Source organism: Sinocyclocheilus rhinocerous, unplaced genomic scaffold, assembly GCF_001515625.1.
Source record: "Sinocyclocheilus rhinocerous isolate Xijiao unplaced genomic scaffold, SAMN03320098_v1.1 scaffold796, whole genome shotgun sequence".
Classification (NCBI taxonomy): Eukaryota; Metazoa; Chordata; class Actinopteri; order Cypriniformes; family Cyprinidae; genus Sinocyclocheilus; species Sinocyclocheilus rhinocerous.
Window position 1 is genome coordinate 338,904 of NW_015631294.1, and position 14,930 is coordinate 353,833.

Here is a 14,930-nt window from a genome sequence, read left to right on the forward strand (position 1 = left end):
TGGGACCGCTCCATCTTTCAGTATCAAACGATGTGCAAATTCAGCCTCGAACTGAGCCTTGTTTATAAAAACGTTCGTCAACAAACACACTTGTGAAACTCCGTTGCTGCCGGAAAAACAAACTGCATTCACTGTTTACATAACGTTGGGTTCTTTAGGAAGCTGAACAAAGTTATCTTTCCCTTACAACCAAAAACACACTTCTTTGGAGACATTCTTCTCGAGTGAGTCCCGTGCAGCGCTGCCGCCGGATGAAGCGCGTTGATGGGCGCGCTCTTGCTCTAGCTCTGGTCGATGTGTGCGCTCTTCCGGGAGAAATGCCCATATAAGGAGTTCCACCCTAGTCTACGTCATGAAGAGCCACGATCGAAAAAAAACTCTCAGAAACTTGTACGAACCCGGAAGTAAGATTTTTAGCACAGAAATACTCCGTCATACGTACAAATTGTTTATTGAAATTTTGTCCATGCTTAGCATGAGAATCCGACTCTTTAACAGTGTAAACAACTCTGAATGCATGAAACAGCATTGTACCCCCCCTTTAAAATTCGCTTGCTTGTGTAAATACGAACAAATGATAAACTTATACTCTATTATGGTTACATTTTGCAATTAATCCGCAGATCACATGCGCGCCGAACCGTGGGGCTTGGTCCGTACGGATCACGGATCAATTACGATCCATTTAATCACTATTTATTATACGTCTGGGAATGCAGGTTAAGAAGCATTTCTGTAAAACACCTTTATTGCCTTCAAAAGGTTTTAGTGTTTTTTTTATTTATTTGGAGAAAGACAGATGTTGGATCATCTATTTTGAGGTAATTTTTCTGAGAAAATTCAATAGATTCCAATACATTGGCAGTTTTATCATCATGATTGTCCAAGGTCTACGAATTTCAGCACTCCAAATGCAGAAAGAGACTAAAGCTGATTGGAGAAAAACCACAAGCCCCGACCAGCCACTCAAGATAGCAAATACAATCCAAATTGAATCATCCTGAAATCTCCAAGCACTCCAAAATAATTAAATTCTCAGCGGAAAGAGAGGAACGGCATTATAATTAAACTCCCTTGTTCTTGTTTCTCTTCCATCATTCGCAGGCCCTGTAAATGAACGCAAAGCTAACCGACAGGAGGATTAGATTGGGGAATTAATTTCAGTAGGAAAAAATGCATTTTTATCCACCTTGCTTGAATCCTGCATATAGAGTTTACACTTGTGTGGAGCATGTCATGCAATGAAGAACTGGAGGATTTGTTGAAAACACAATTCGAAGACGTGTACGCTTGTCAGTCTGTCTCGCCACATTGGGACTTAAAAAAAAAAAACAGACAAACAATCCTCTAAGCGGTGTGGCTTAAAACTAAGAAATCAATCTAATGCAGGTAGCTCCAAACAGCATGTATAAGCATGTAAAAAAGTGCTTGGGGCAAAGACTCCAAACCTGTAGTTTTTTTGACAAGTACCTGATGCAATATTTTTTATCCTAATGCTAAACTAGCAAATTCAAATGCAAATCAAGCAGCAAGTTCATTAACCTATAAGCCGACTGAGGTATATCATGTTAAAGGGGTCCTATTATGCTTTTTCACTTTTTCAACTTTAGTTAGTCTGTAATGTTGCTGTTTGAGCATAAAAAGATCTGCAGAGTTACAAAGCTCAAAGTCCACTTCAAAAGGAGATATTTTATTTAACAGAAATAATTTTTCAAAAACTACAACGCATATTTTCAGGGATTTGTGATATCACAACGGAGCCCCGCACATGACATAGCCGTTCACATCGCCTCTTTTGCGCGCTCAGGTTTGTCATTTCAAATGTAGACGCGCGGCAAGCATACTGCACACTTCTGAGCCGCATTACGGCTCTGACGAGGTTTTGTTTCATCGTCCATGCCATAGCAGATGTATGTTTCTGCCGGCCGGTGCCCACTGCATAATAACATCAAATTTGAAACAATCCCAGTGAAAAGAGGGATTAAAATGCTGCTCATATGTGTGAAAACTATCACATAGTTCTAATTAAACTATAGCATCTAGCAACGCTTGTGTCGGTAACAGGGTTGACAAAAATATCAAAACATGAGGTAGAAAAATAGCCATAAAATAATAAATTACATAGCCTGACATGGCACAATACAATTTCTTGTATTTCTCATGGATATTTAAAAAATGTTGATTAAACTTATTTTTTTCCAAGTGGAAAAGGCACCGATTTCGTGGAATGACACTTTTATATTAATATCTTTATTTCTCAACAGTATTCAGTATTTCCCTCCAGTATTCTAGCATAAAAAGCTCCAGCCTATTTGCAGAAAAGCAAACTACACATTGGGAGATGATGTAAAATCACATCTTGCCATCCTTTACGACAGCATTATGAGTTCATAAGTATACATGAGGAGGTTCAACGCCTCCCTCTCACCTCAGGACAAGAGAACAAAAGAGACAAACTAAAATGAGGGCAATCATCTCCAATAAATACAGTATTTAGCCTGTCAATGTTCTCATAAGAGGCCTGCAGTTACAGATATTTTTATCAGGGCAAACCCACCAGTACAATAACAGACTCGCACATAGTCGCAAAGGCACACAACAACAAATGAACACAGACACACAGGCACACAGTGTCTCTGTGGTGATTCTGCACCTTTGCTTATTATTTTCTGTTTTACAAAGATGCTGACATATTCGACACAGGAACTGATTGGATGACCTTTAGGTCAAAAGAGTTTGTCTTCTTATTCAGTATCAGGGTTAGTAATGGAAATCCATTATGAAGCAAAAGGAAGCTCAAAGGGACGGAACAGGAATCAAATGTATTTACTGCTCATCCTTTCAGGTTTATATGTTAGTCTGTGTGGCTGCAATCATTCTTTGACTTACGGTTTTTGCAGCTGTGATGATGTACTGAAGGACCATCTCCCTTTTTGTGCTCAAGTCTTTTTCTCTGAGAGGAGCTTTTTTCTCTTCATTAAGATTCATATCCTCCTGAAAACACAGACCACACATGTAAGAGAAGAAAAATAAATCTCTACAAGAAAAATCCTCTTAAGATCGTCGGTATTGTGACCAGCTTTATGAGATTCTCCATCATAAGTGGCAAAACCTCTGACCCCAAACACAAGGGTCTTTCAAATCATATACTGATTTCAAAATATTTCTAATCAAAAGAAAATAGTACTGGAGTTGCTGGTTGTAAACATAATGGAGAAAGGCAAAGAGCATCTTTGCATCTTGCATCTTTACTTTTCAATGCTTACATGAATCAAATCATGCCTAACACCTGTTCTTTTTGGAACTGCAAATAAATTAAACCGCAGGAAGTCAACCTCTGCTTGTGAATCCATCAAGCAAATACGTCTTTCCCTGCATCTTATGACTTTAAGAAAAAGGAAAGGAGATGAAAATGACAAAAACACAAAGAATACTGATAATGCATCTTAAGCAAAAAAAGGATATTTTATGTATCTTTAACCCTTACAGACCCAAGCATTTATATTCATTATGTTTTTTTTATTCTTCAACATGTCTTTAGGATGGCATTAGTAATAAAAACAATTTTGTTTAAGCAAAATTTGCATCAGGTTATAATTAGGAAAAAAACCCGTGTCATATAGGGTTGTCAAATTTTACCTATATTTTTGATACACTAAATGGAAGTTTTGAATGCACAACACCACAATTCAGCACACAAATGTGTTTGAAAAATAATATATTTCAAACAGTAAGCACAGACACGAAAAGTTAAGAAATTTCCCTATTTGGCCATTTAAATGTATTAAATATTCATATCCAAGTATACAGTATATAATGGATAGATGGTAACACCACTATATAAACAATATATATTGTTATATTAATGAGACAAAACAGCTCAAAATTATTATTATTTTTTTTAATATAGCATCATATCATTCATATAGACTGACTCCACTGAATAGACTCCACTTTTGTGGTAACAACAGAAAAGGTTTGACCACCCAATGCTCTCCATTGCATTTTTATTACACTTAGAAAAATGGTCACAAATGTACACACATTCAAAATTTCTGAGCATGTAAGCCTTTTCACATCACTACACATCCCATCTAATATTTTTAATACTTAAACTGATTAATGTCTCAAAGGTGTTCCAAAAGGACCCCTTTTTGAGTGACTAGGTAGCTATATGCAATTTTCTTCCCCATCAAAACTGTTGTTGTAATTGATTTCAGAGTGTCAGCTACTGTTGTATACATTTTCTATATATTTAGTTCTATAGATTTTCTATATATTTATTATGTTAGGTATCATTTCATTTGTTTTAAACAAATGTTGTAATTCTACTGCTATGCTGGGTTGCTAAAGGTTAAAGCTGATTGTAAAAATATGCCTGGTTTTCTGCAGGAGTCACTGAGTGTTTTTGATGAAACGCTTTAAAAATTTAAACAGTTAATGAATAATAAAGGGCCATTTTTGCTCACTTGTTATAAGATTGGCTATTCTAAACATCTGTTGTCTATGTGGACACATTTTTTGTGTGCGATTTTGTGAGGTCTTTTGAAAATTAGTACCTAATACAAGCCTGAGTGATGAAGTCATGAATTATGTATTAGAAAATCTAATAGGCCAATTTCTGAAAAGATTAGAAATTAACAGTGAAACAGAAATGAGCATGTCCATAAATCTGAACCTGTTGTACTGCTAAAACAGACATTGGCAGATATATTTGGCAATTTTACTTCCCAGATTACTGAAGCAACAGTCCTGTGCCAAAACAAACTAGCAAGCTGCACTTCTCAAACTCACTATCTCTGACAGAGACGGAGACAAAGAAAAGAACTAGGGTGCATCCGTGGACAGTTTACAACTACCATCAACAGAGAGAAAGGGCAAGGAAATCTCTAGGCAAAACACAGAACAATAAAATCGATAAGAGAGAAGAAAAGAAAGAGAGAGATGAGAGGGAAAGACAATAACGGCTGCATACGATGTTGAGCGCTAGTGTCCTCCAGTCTTATTTCCCTTTCCCCACAGCACTCTCTCTCCCTTTCTTCCCTTTTCTGAGATGATAGATCAGCAGAGCAGTTTAAGATTTCACTGATGGGTTCGCAGGTGTGATGCAGTCCTTGTGTGTCAGAGAAAGAGAGAAAGAGAGAGGAGGATGCTGGGATAGACGCGGATAGGGCGCAGAGTGGAAAGGCATCCATTACCACCGTTGGCCCTGTCACCTCTTCTGGCATGCTCATGTATCCAAACTCATACTTGCTGTGACTAATGACTGCGTCTCTGCCCACGTTATCCACACTCTTCCTTCTCTACCCAGCAGTGGCCGCTCCTGTCACTTAATCCTGCGCTCGGAGATGCTGCTCAACTGCTAACACCACCTCCACTCTTAGAAAGGGCACTGACGGGGACCTCCATACGATAGCACTAAGGCAACGGAAGACTGTGCAATGTTTTAAAATCATACTTGTGGGAAATTTGATGAAATAGATGTGCTTGAGATGAACGTGTAACAAAAGTGCAACGGAATTCAGTTAACTTTCAACAGCTGTAGTTTTTTTTCCCCTCAGAAACCTGAAGGATTGAGAAAAGTCAAAAAAGTTTGTAAAGTTAAAATTTTTTACATTTAAATTGACAAAAATATTAGTACAATACATTAAAATAAATTAAAATTCTAGTGAACAGGCATTCTACAAAATTATTTTTGTTATAAATGTGCACTTTTTATCTAAGTCCAAATCAAAACTAGACCGTAGGAGTTATTTTATTTTTGTGTATTTTCTTTTATTTACCACAACAAGCTAAGCTGCTTGCAAACATTTGTCAGTGACTGTATGATGCGTGTTCAATATGATACGAAAGTGAGTAAGTGTTTGAGTATGCATGTATTTATAGGCATGAGGGCCTCGTCCTACTATGAATACGAGCTGATTGAGGTCAGTGACCCATAACAATCCGTTTCATCATGCAAAGGTTGTGTTTCCTTAAAACATAATTGCAAATAAACCTCTAGTGATTATTGTGGTTGAAAGGTTGATAAAGGTCATTGAGTAGGGGTGATAATTAGATGTTTTTTTACATGTCCACAGTACGTGTACAATGGCATGAATGCAGATCAACAAATACTTCACTCTCACAGAATGTTTGTTTTTATTTACGAATGTGTGTTTCACAACATAATTCAAAGTACATTTTTGTCTACAATTACATCTTACCATCATTTTCTCAAAGAGGGCAAGGATTTCCTTCTCTGATGTGATCTTTGAAGAAAGCTCCTCAAATTCAGAGGAAGTGGACCAGTCACCAAAAGAGGAATGCTTGGACATGTGGGAGAGGGGTGGCCGTTCCTTTTTACTGCCAGGGATCCGGATACTGGAAAATCTGTCCAGCTAAAAGAAAGATTAGACATTTGAGAGAGCATGAGTGAGACTAGCTCAATGGTAATTATTAGTCTATTGATTATTTCTCCATTTAGGTAAACATACAAAATATACACTATAATTCAAAACTAGTTAACAGACAATGTTACAAAAGCATTCTATATCAAAATAAATTATATTTATCAAAAAATTCTGATCCTGAAAGGTATCATAGCTTCCTTAAAAATATTAAATGGTTCACTGTTTTTCTAGGCTTGATTGTGTTTATGGGCTGCAGTCTAACATGTGTTAATGCTTCGTAAAAAAAAAAAAAAAAAAAAACGCATTATTTTTCACATAATTTACCTTTATTCCACACCACTCTGTCCCTTCTCTGAGAAACGCGCTGATCATTTCCTGTTTTTATGAAGCCCCGCCCTCAGAAATAGCGATGGGCTCTGATTGGTTAGCTAGTCCAGTGTGTTATGATTGGCTAAACCGCCTCTAGGGCGTGTCTAAACATCCCGCCCCTCACCTCAGCGGCATGTGCTCCGGTTGTACTTTCAGCTTCGTAACTTTGCAGATATTGTTTATGCTCAAACAGCAACATTACACACTAACTAACGTTAAAAAAGTGAAATCGCAATCAACCACCCCTTTAAGCAACAACTGTGATAATAATAAGAAATGTTTGCATGAGGACTGAATCCGCATATTAGAATGATTTCTGAAGGATCACGTGACACTAAAGACTGCATTAATCTCTGCTGAAATTTGATATTTTAAAATATATTAAAACAGAAAAAAAGATACTTTAAATTGCAATAAAATTGTATTTTGTATATATAAAATATATATTTTGTTAAACATGTATAAAAAGTAAATATGTATAAAAATGTATACATAAATATTACATTACAAAATAAATTATACAAATAAAAATTACATTACAAAAATGTTTCACACAAAACACCAAATTATTAATAAGAAAACAAAAGCACAACAAACTGTGTTAAACTGGCAAAAACACACATTCCCTCCTCATATTGCATTACTCTATTTTTTTCATAATAATATTATTTAACATTATTAGTGCTGTCAAAATTTGCACATTAACGCAGGTGATTAATTTTTCCAGTTTAACGGTGTTAAAAATATTTAACACAGTTAACGCAGGGGCGGACCTAGGGTTGGCCACCACACTCACAACTGCTGCTTTTGTCTCTTTTTCTTGACAAGAATTGCATTTATTTAGACGCAGAATGTATTTACGAGCACATCAAACGAGAGACTTCGAGATGAGCACTCCACTTCGCGGAATAAAACGAGTGCAGAAATGGTACAGGTGACAAGGAGCTTCAATAGAACAGTGAACTGCAGTCAGATGAGATGTTGTCAGGCCATATGTTAGTAAAAACAAATCTTCCTGTCCTGTCAGCCGTTATACTGGGCTCGTAGCGTGTGCTCTTCAATTACATGCACAAATATGGCAGTGTGCGCTGTAGCCCGTATAATTTCATATTAAAGCACTACGAGCAAATGAAACTGTGCATGCGTGTCAGATCCGCGTCGTGTTCAGCAGCGGCAGCTCTTAAAGTAATATCAGCCAAATAACCGAATAACCCAGCTGCTGTGATGTCTGTTAATCAAATAAAAAAAATTTAAAAAAGAGGAAATCAATAACTTTTGTAGCTTTAAGGATTCATCGATATTTAATTTAGAATTTAGTGTTTGATAACTTCATTCGATTTCTGTAATTTCTGTACTTGCTGAAGGGCACAGATATCACATTTATTACAATGGGTTTATGTGAAGATTGTTTGAGTTCACTTAAATTAGAAGCTTAAATTAAATTAGAAGATTTTTTAAAGTCTAATAAATGTTAAAATTGATAGCTCTCAAATATACTGTAATGTAGAATGGCTATAGTTAATGGTTAAATATTAGTAAAAAAATATTTCCTAGAGACATCAGTAATATTGGTATCAGTGGTATCATACTCACCTTCAGTCATAAAAAACATTAAACAAATATTAAAAATATACTGCCTTTATGTTGTTTCTACATTAATTTGAAGATTGAATATGAAATTATTGATATATAAAAGTATATTTAAAAACTTAGGTCGGATTAATCAATTAATCACAATTAATTTCAGAAAAAATGTGTGATTAATTAGTTAATTTTTTAATCGATTAACAGCACTAAATATTATTAATAAATTATTATTAGTAGTAGTAACCAGTTTTATTATTATTATTATTATTATTATTATTACTAAAACATCCCCAAAAGTTTTTCATCACCATTATTATAGCTCTGCAGTTGTGAAGACTAGAATAAAGGGCAACACTGCACAAACTAGTCAAACACAGAATGTAATGTGTTGATAGCTCTATAGACTGTTGATGAGGTTAAAACTTTTGCAACAAGGCAACAAATCTAAGGCACAGCGGTCTTGTACATACCTACTAATGGCCTCAAAAGACCGGCCTGAACTGAACAGAAGGTCAAAAGCTTTCACATCTTTATCAAACACCCACTTTAGCACTGTGAACTTTATGATCAGTTTTAGCTTCCTTATTGTAAGCAGACTTTCATTAGAAGTCTGTCAGCTTCACATTCAGCATGCCTAACAAACAGAGCGTCCGGGGATACAGTGTAACTCGCCGTCGATTTATATCGAGGTGGTGGGCCTCCGCATCACACAGATAATGATTTCCTAATTGGATTAGATTTGTCAGAGAGCTGTTTTCTCTCTCTCTGCCTGTGGGCGCAACGGGGAGAAGATGGGCGATTGAGATGTCAGCGTTGGCTGAAAAGGTAGGTGGTTTATTTTCAGGGGCCTTGCCCCTTTTCTTTCGAGGGGTGGGTGAATTAGCAGCAGTTATCTTAGAAAATATTTTTCACCGACGCCACCCATCGCGCATTATCTCAGTAAGAAGGAGAGCAACACGCTGAGATAATCAGCAATGACACTGATGTAAAATTAATTAAACACAAGCAGTAGATCAGAGTGTAGCTAGCGACTACAGTGCACGGAGCCAACGCAGGGAGCAAATGCATGGTGTCTGATACCAAACGACACCATCATCTGTCTAATTTGGTTTGCCGCTGCCCTAAAGCGTCTCTTCGCTACATTGAGTGATGGCACTGATCAATTTAATCACAGAGATTCATCCCCAGTGGAGGGAAGAAGCGCTTTTCTATTCTACACTCGTTACTGGTGAATAAATAAATAAATATGTGCAGCCGCTACCTCGATAACAACAACAGGCATCATACCGCAGCCGACGCAAGCTGATCTAGATGATGAAGTGCTTTTCAGGGCTGTTTAGGTGTTTATAAGTGAGCCTGCACCTTACTTTCATGCAATCTCTCTCTCCCTTTCTCACCAACAGACACTTTGATGTTACTAATGGCTCCATTCCCTTTCATTGCTCTTCTGATCACTCCACCAGACCCCTCTTCAGTAATTCAGCCTCAGCACCAAAACACATTTCTACCATGACCAAACAGCAGCCCTCACTTGGAAAAAAGCCCTCCATTATCTAAGGACATGATTCACTCATCGAAAACATGTTCTACACCATTCTGCCACCCCACAAATTCCACACAAAAATGCATCTGTTAATTCAGCATTCGTCATTAAAGGAGTAGTTAACTCAAAATAAATATTTGCTGAAAATAAACTCACCCTCAGGCTACTCAAGGTTTACAGTAGATGAGTTGGTTTGTTAATTTTGACAAATTTAGAATCGCTTAACTTGCTCACCAATGGATCCTCTGCAGTGAATGGGTGCCATCAGAGTCCAAACAGCTGATAAAAGCATCACAATAATACATAAAAAAAATCCACGACTTCAGTTCATCAATTAACATATTTTAAAATGAAAGCTGCATGTTTGTAAGAAATAAAATCATTAAGGCATTTACGAAATTGTCGCTTCTGGCCAAAAAAAGTCCATAATCCAAAATAAAATCCACAATCCTGGTGATTGATCTGCATATTTCTCTCCTGATTCAGACGAGATTACCTTTTCACTGGAGAAAGCAACTTTATGGATTGAAGACTCATAATTTTAGCTGGAAGCAGTGGTTTGAAGGTGGATTTGTTTCTTATAAATATGCAGCTTTTTGTTTCACAAGATATTAATTGATGGACTGGAGTTGTGTGGAGTATTGATGCTTTTATCAGTTGTCTGAACTCTCATTCTGATGGCACCCATTCACTAAGGATCCGCACAGGAACCACTGATGAGCAAGTGATGTAATGCTAAATTTCTACAAATCTGTTCCAATGAAGAAAAAACTCATCTAGCCTACATCTTGGATGGCCTGAGGGTGAGTGCATTTTCAGCAAGTTTTCATTTTTGGAACAATTCCTTTAATTTTGTTGTTCTTCTTTGCATTCATGCATCTGCTTCTGGACCCTTATAACCATTCACTCGTGTTCATTCAGGACCGCACCTTTAGGATGCATATGCATGATAGAGAGAGAGAGAGAAAATGAGTGTCCCGGCGGCATCTACCTCATCATAATCCTGATTACCCTGTTTCTGGGTCTTCCCTCCCTCTAGCAACTAGAGACTGAGAATCGATACCAAACCAACACAAATAAAAACACATTTTGATGCTAATCAATAATGCAAAAGAAACCAAACACATTTTAAGAGCACAAGAGTGATCCTACAATAAAGGAGGACGATGAGAAAGAGAGAGAGATGGAGTAAAGGACCCAGGAGGTGAAGAATTAAAGAAGAGAAGATTAAAATGTATTGAGGAAAGGAAAACTGGAGAAGAGATGAATAGTGAGTAAGCAGGGCAGAAGTGAGGAAAGCGAGAAGGATGATATGAGATCGAAGGGAGGACGGAGGTGATTGCAGTGCTAAATGCCAAAGTTGGTGCTATTCACCATGAGGGTAAAAAACGGCTACTGAGTTCCATCGATAAGATGGCCTAGGTGCTGTTTAAATTAACTGACTGCTCCACTCCATGACCTAAAGTTCTCCATCCAAAATATTTCATTACCTTACGCTGGTGCTAGCGGAAACAGATCCAGCTGCACAGGCTTGATACCAACAATGTTTAATGAAATTCAGACTAGTAGCCTACATCAAATTCTAATACAGGGCTCTACGCTTATTTTTCTTTTTAGGAGCACCTGTGCTCCTAATTTTTTTATTTTAAATTAGGAGCACAGTCAAAAAATTAGGAGCACCTTCTAATCAATAATCCAAAATTTGATCAAAAAGTTGCCTTCCCATTACGAGGTGATATTTGACTCCTTAAAGTGATTTACAATGGAATTGTGTTTTTACCTTTGTAATGGCATTTTTCTAACTTTATTAAAAGTATGTAATCTTTTATGTCAAATTTTTAAAAAATTATATTTTATAAGATTTTTAAAAATTCTTATTAAAACCACAGAATAAGTACAAGTAGAATAAGAAGAATAAGTTACTAATCAAATGAAATCAGTATTAAAATTAATTTGTACAGAGGTGGCACAGAAGAACACAAAAGTGGCTTGTAGGTGTATTTTCAGACATTTAATGAGGATCAGAGGTGGCATGAGTGCAATTAAATCCATAAATTCATGTTCTGACTCACTAGATTCGTTCAGAAACGCACGTTCATTCATAAACGAGACACCGCTGTGTTTGAATGGAGATGCGCAGCGGCTCTGCTGTGTCTTTGTTTTAAACTATTTTTGACGACGAAATAGAGCAAAATCAGACAATAGTGTTATAGTCAGACAATGTAAGTCACTTAATATTCTTTATATATATAATATAAACTTCTTGTCTATTGAACTGTTGTATTAAATCAGTATCACATTTACAAACTCCCTTAAAAATCATTAAAAGCTGTCACTCATCTTAGCTCATCGCGATCTCACATTTATAATCAACGAAGCTCTCTACACTGCACAATGAATCTTTTATTTACACCGTCTACACTTTGCTTATGAAAGGATTCATGAGATATGTCTGTGATACATTACTCAACGCTGCAAAAACCGTAGAAACCTTTGAAGCTCCCCTCAGCGATCACAATCACAAATATGATGAAGATCTGGTCAGTCGCACTGGTGCTCCTAAATATTTTTTCATAGTCGCACGCAGTAGTTTTCAGTCGCAAATGCGACTGAAATGGTCGCACTGTAGAGCCCTGTAATACGCTGCAGAATTCCACACAGCAACATCTTGGTTTCATCACTCTAACAAACAAATTAAATAAATCAAACAGTTCCACAGAGCTTTGTAAAAAAGAATTTAAAAATTGTTAGCTGGATTTTGCATTTGTTAACGGGTTTTCTGACTTTCTGAAGGATTACTTAGTACAAGGATTACTATAAGCTTTTCAATCTAAATTAGGGGTGTGCGATGTGACGATTTTTGATTGTGGAAGATTAAAATGTCTCCGCGATCTGCTTTTGAAGAAATATCATAGTATTGTGCTACAGCACACCTCCGTCTCAATATACTGTTCAACACGACATACATTCACATCAAATGTTAACTCTGCGGTAGAGTTAGTTACACTCAATGGACACTGCACTTATTCGCAATCACAAAAGTCTATTATTTGCATGTGCTTTAAAGTAGGGATGCGCCGATCCGATATTCATATCGGGTATCGGCTCTGATACTGCCATTTTTTGTTGGATTGGGTATCGGTCAGAGAGGGCCGATCCAAATCCGAGATTGTGCGTATTATTGTGTGTTACTTCTGAAGCCATACGATAGCTTAAAGGGTTACTTCACCCCAAAATGAAAATTTTGCCATTAATCACTTACCCCCGTGTTGTTCCAAACCCGTAAAAGCTTTGTTCGTCTTCGGAACACAATTTAAGATATTTTGGATGAAAACCGGGAGTCAAACCGTAAATATACGTAGAAACCGTATCCCTTTAATGTGAGCTAAATATGAATATTTAAGTCCTTACATTAAAGTTCACACAAACTCTTTTCTCTGCTGTGGCTGTCAGTCATTCGTTCAGCCTTTAAACCCTGGTCGCGTTCGGTTACGACAGTCAGCTCGGTATAGCTCTCTCCAAGATCATTCTGTGTTCCCCATTATTATACTTGATTTGTAAATACATGTCTATGATTTTGCAAAAAGGACTTTATCTTCTTGCCGGAGTTTAATGTTGTTTTGTTACTTGCCACCGGGTGTCTGTGAGAACAAAACACGGGCGTAGAAAAGACTATAAATAGTTTTTAACACGCACAGTAACTGTGTTGCTTCAAGCGCATCATTCTGAACACCGGATGCGCATACTGTAAGCGCTTCGTGCCGCACTGTATTTGTTTTGTTTTGTCTTGTCTTATCGAATCTATCATATGTTGTTACCTTATTAAAAAATATGCTATACATTTAAAAGAAATGTATTTTAATTTTATAGTATATACTAGGGGTGCAACGGTTTGCGGAAAAAAATTGAACCGTACGGTTCTCCACACATGGTTCGGCAGGGCTAGGACCGCGGTTCAACTTAAATCTGACAACGCATCTGTAATATGGTTTGCTATAAATAACACGTTAAACTCGTTTAAGCTTTTCCAGGTTAAACATTTAAGAGCCAGAGAACGCGAGCTTGCGCACGCAGTGAGAAGATTTGTGCGTGCGCTTATCCGAAGCGCGCAAACCCGCACCTCAGAACGCGCACAAATATTAAGCTTTCACTGAAGTATTGCGTTTAAATGGACAAATTCACACAAAAATTATGTCAAAATGCCTGGTAAGTATCCTATAGCAGACATAAGCCCTATTCACACGGGATTTGTATTACCTGGTGACCTCCAGTCATTTGTAATAATTGCGGAGTTTGTCTGTGATCTTAACCCCGTGCGAATGTAATTTGTCTGTAATTTGTAAAGTAAAAATTTCCCCGCAAATGACCTACCATATTTCACCGAACACCGAGGTCCTGTGATAATATTAGTCCCGTGCAAATCAGCATCTCTGTGATTTGGCCAGCATTTGGCGGGTCGTATATCATTTTTCGAGGTTTTTGTTTCCTGTGCGCCTTTTTATCCATCTTCCGCGAAGAATGGAGCTGCGCTGGAGTGTTTGATAGTATTTTGGGTGCTGGCATCATATCGCTACACCATACAATTTGCAGAAAGAGAAAGCTGAAAAGGTTTTGAGGTTAATGTGTTACAAATAAATCAAGCATAAAGCTTGAGATATTATTTTAACCTGGTGAAATGTAAATGACACAACGCACGAAACTATATTAGTTTCTTTTTTTTAAATCCATCTGGACCATAGAACGGGACTCTCAAAGCCTTGACATCCGGGTATCCGGGAGACAAGTCAGTAAATTCGAGTAAAATCACAGGCTTCGCTTATCCCGTGCGAATGCACCACACGAAATTCAGATGTGGGGGGGTAATTTCAAAATCACACAAGGTCCCCAGATAATACTAATCCCGTGCGAATAGGGCTAAAGACTCATATTCAGGCAAGTATAAATATATGCATAGATTTGCATGATATAACATTATTGTTGTTATTTTTACCTATTCTTCACTGCATAATATAAAATTGTGGTTAAATGTTTTAGATCAT

General features: G+C 37.1%; 1 protein-coding gene across 1 annotated transcript in view; it reads right to left on the reverse strand.

The window, feature by feature from the left end:
• Nucleotides 1-6,380, reverse strand: part of LOC107741707 (protein diaphanous homolog 3-like) — a gene marked incomplete at its 5' end in the record, with an annotated part of 277,834 nt that extends 271,454 nt beyond the window's left edge. Inside the window, 2 exons of the mRNA XM_016554479.1 lie at nt 2,890-2,994; nt 6,207-6,380. Of these exons, the coding sequence (XP_016409965.1) occupies nt 2,890-2,994; nt 6,207-6,380 (279 nt within the window). The remainder of the gene's footprint in view (nt 1-2,889; nt 2,995-6,206) is intronic.
• Between the last annotated feature and the right edge of the window lie 8,550 nt (nt 6,381-14,930).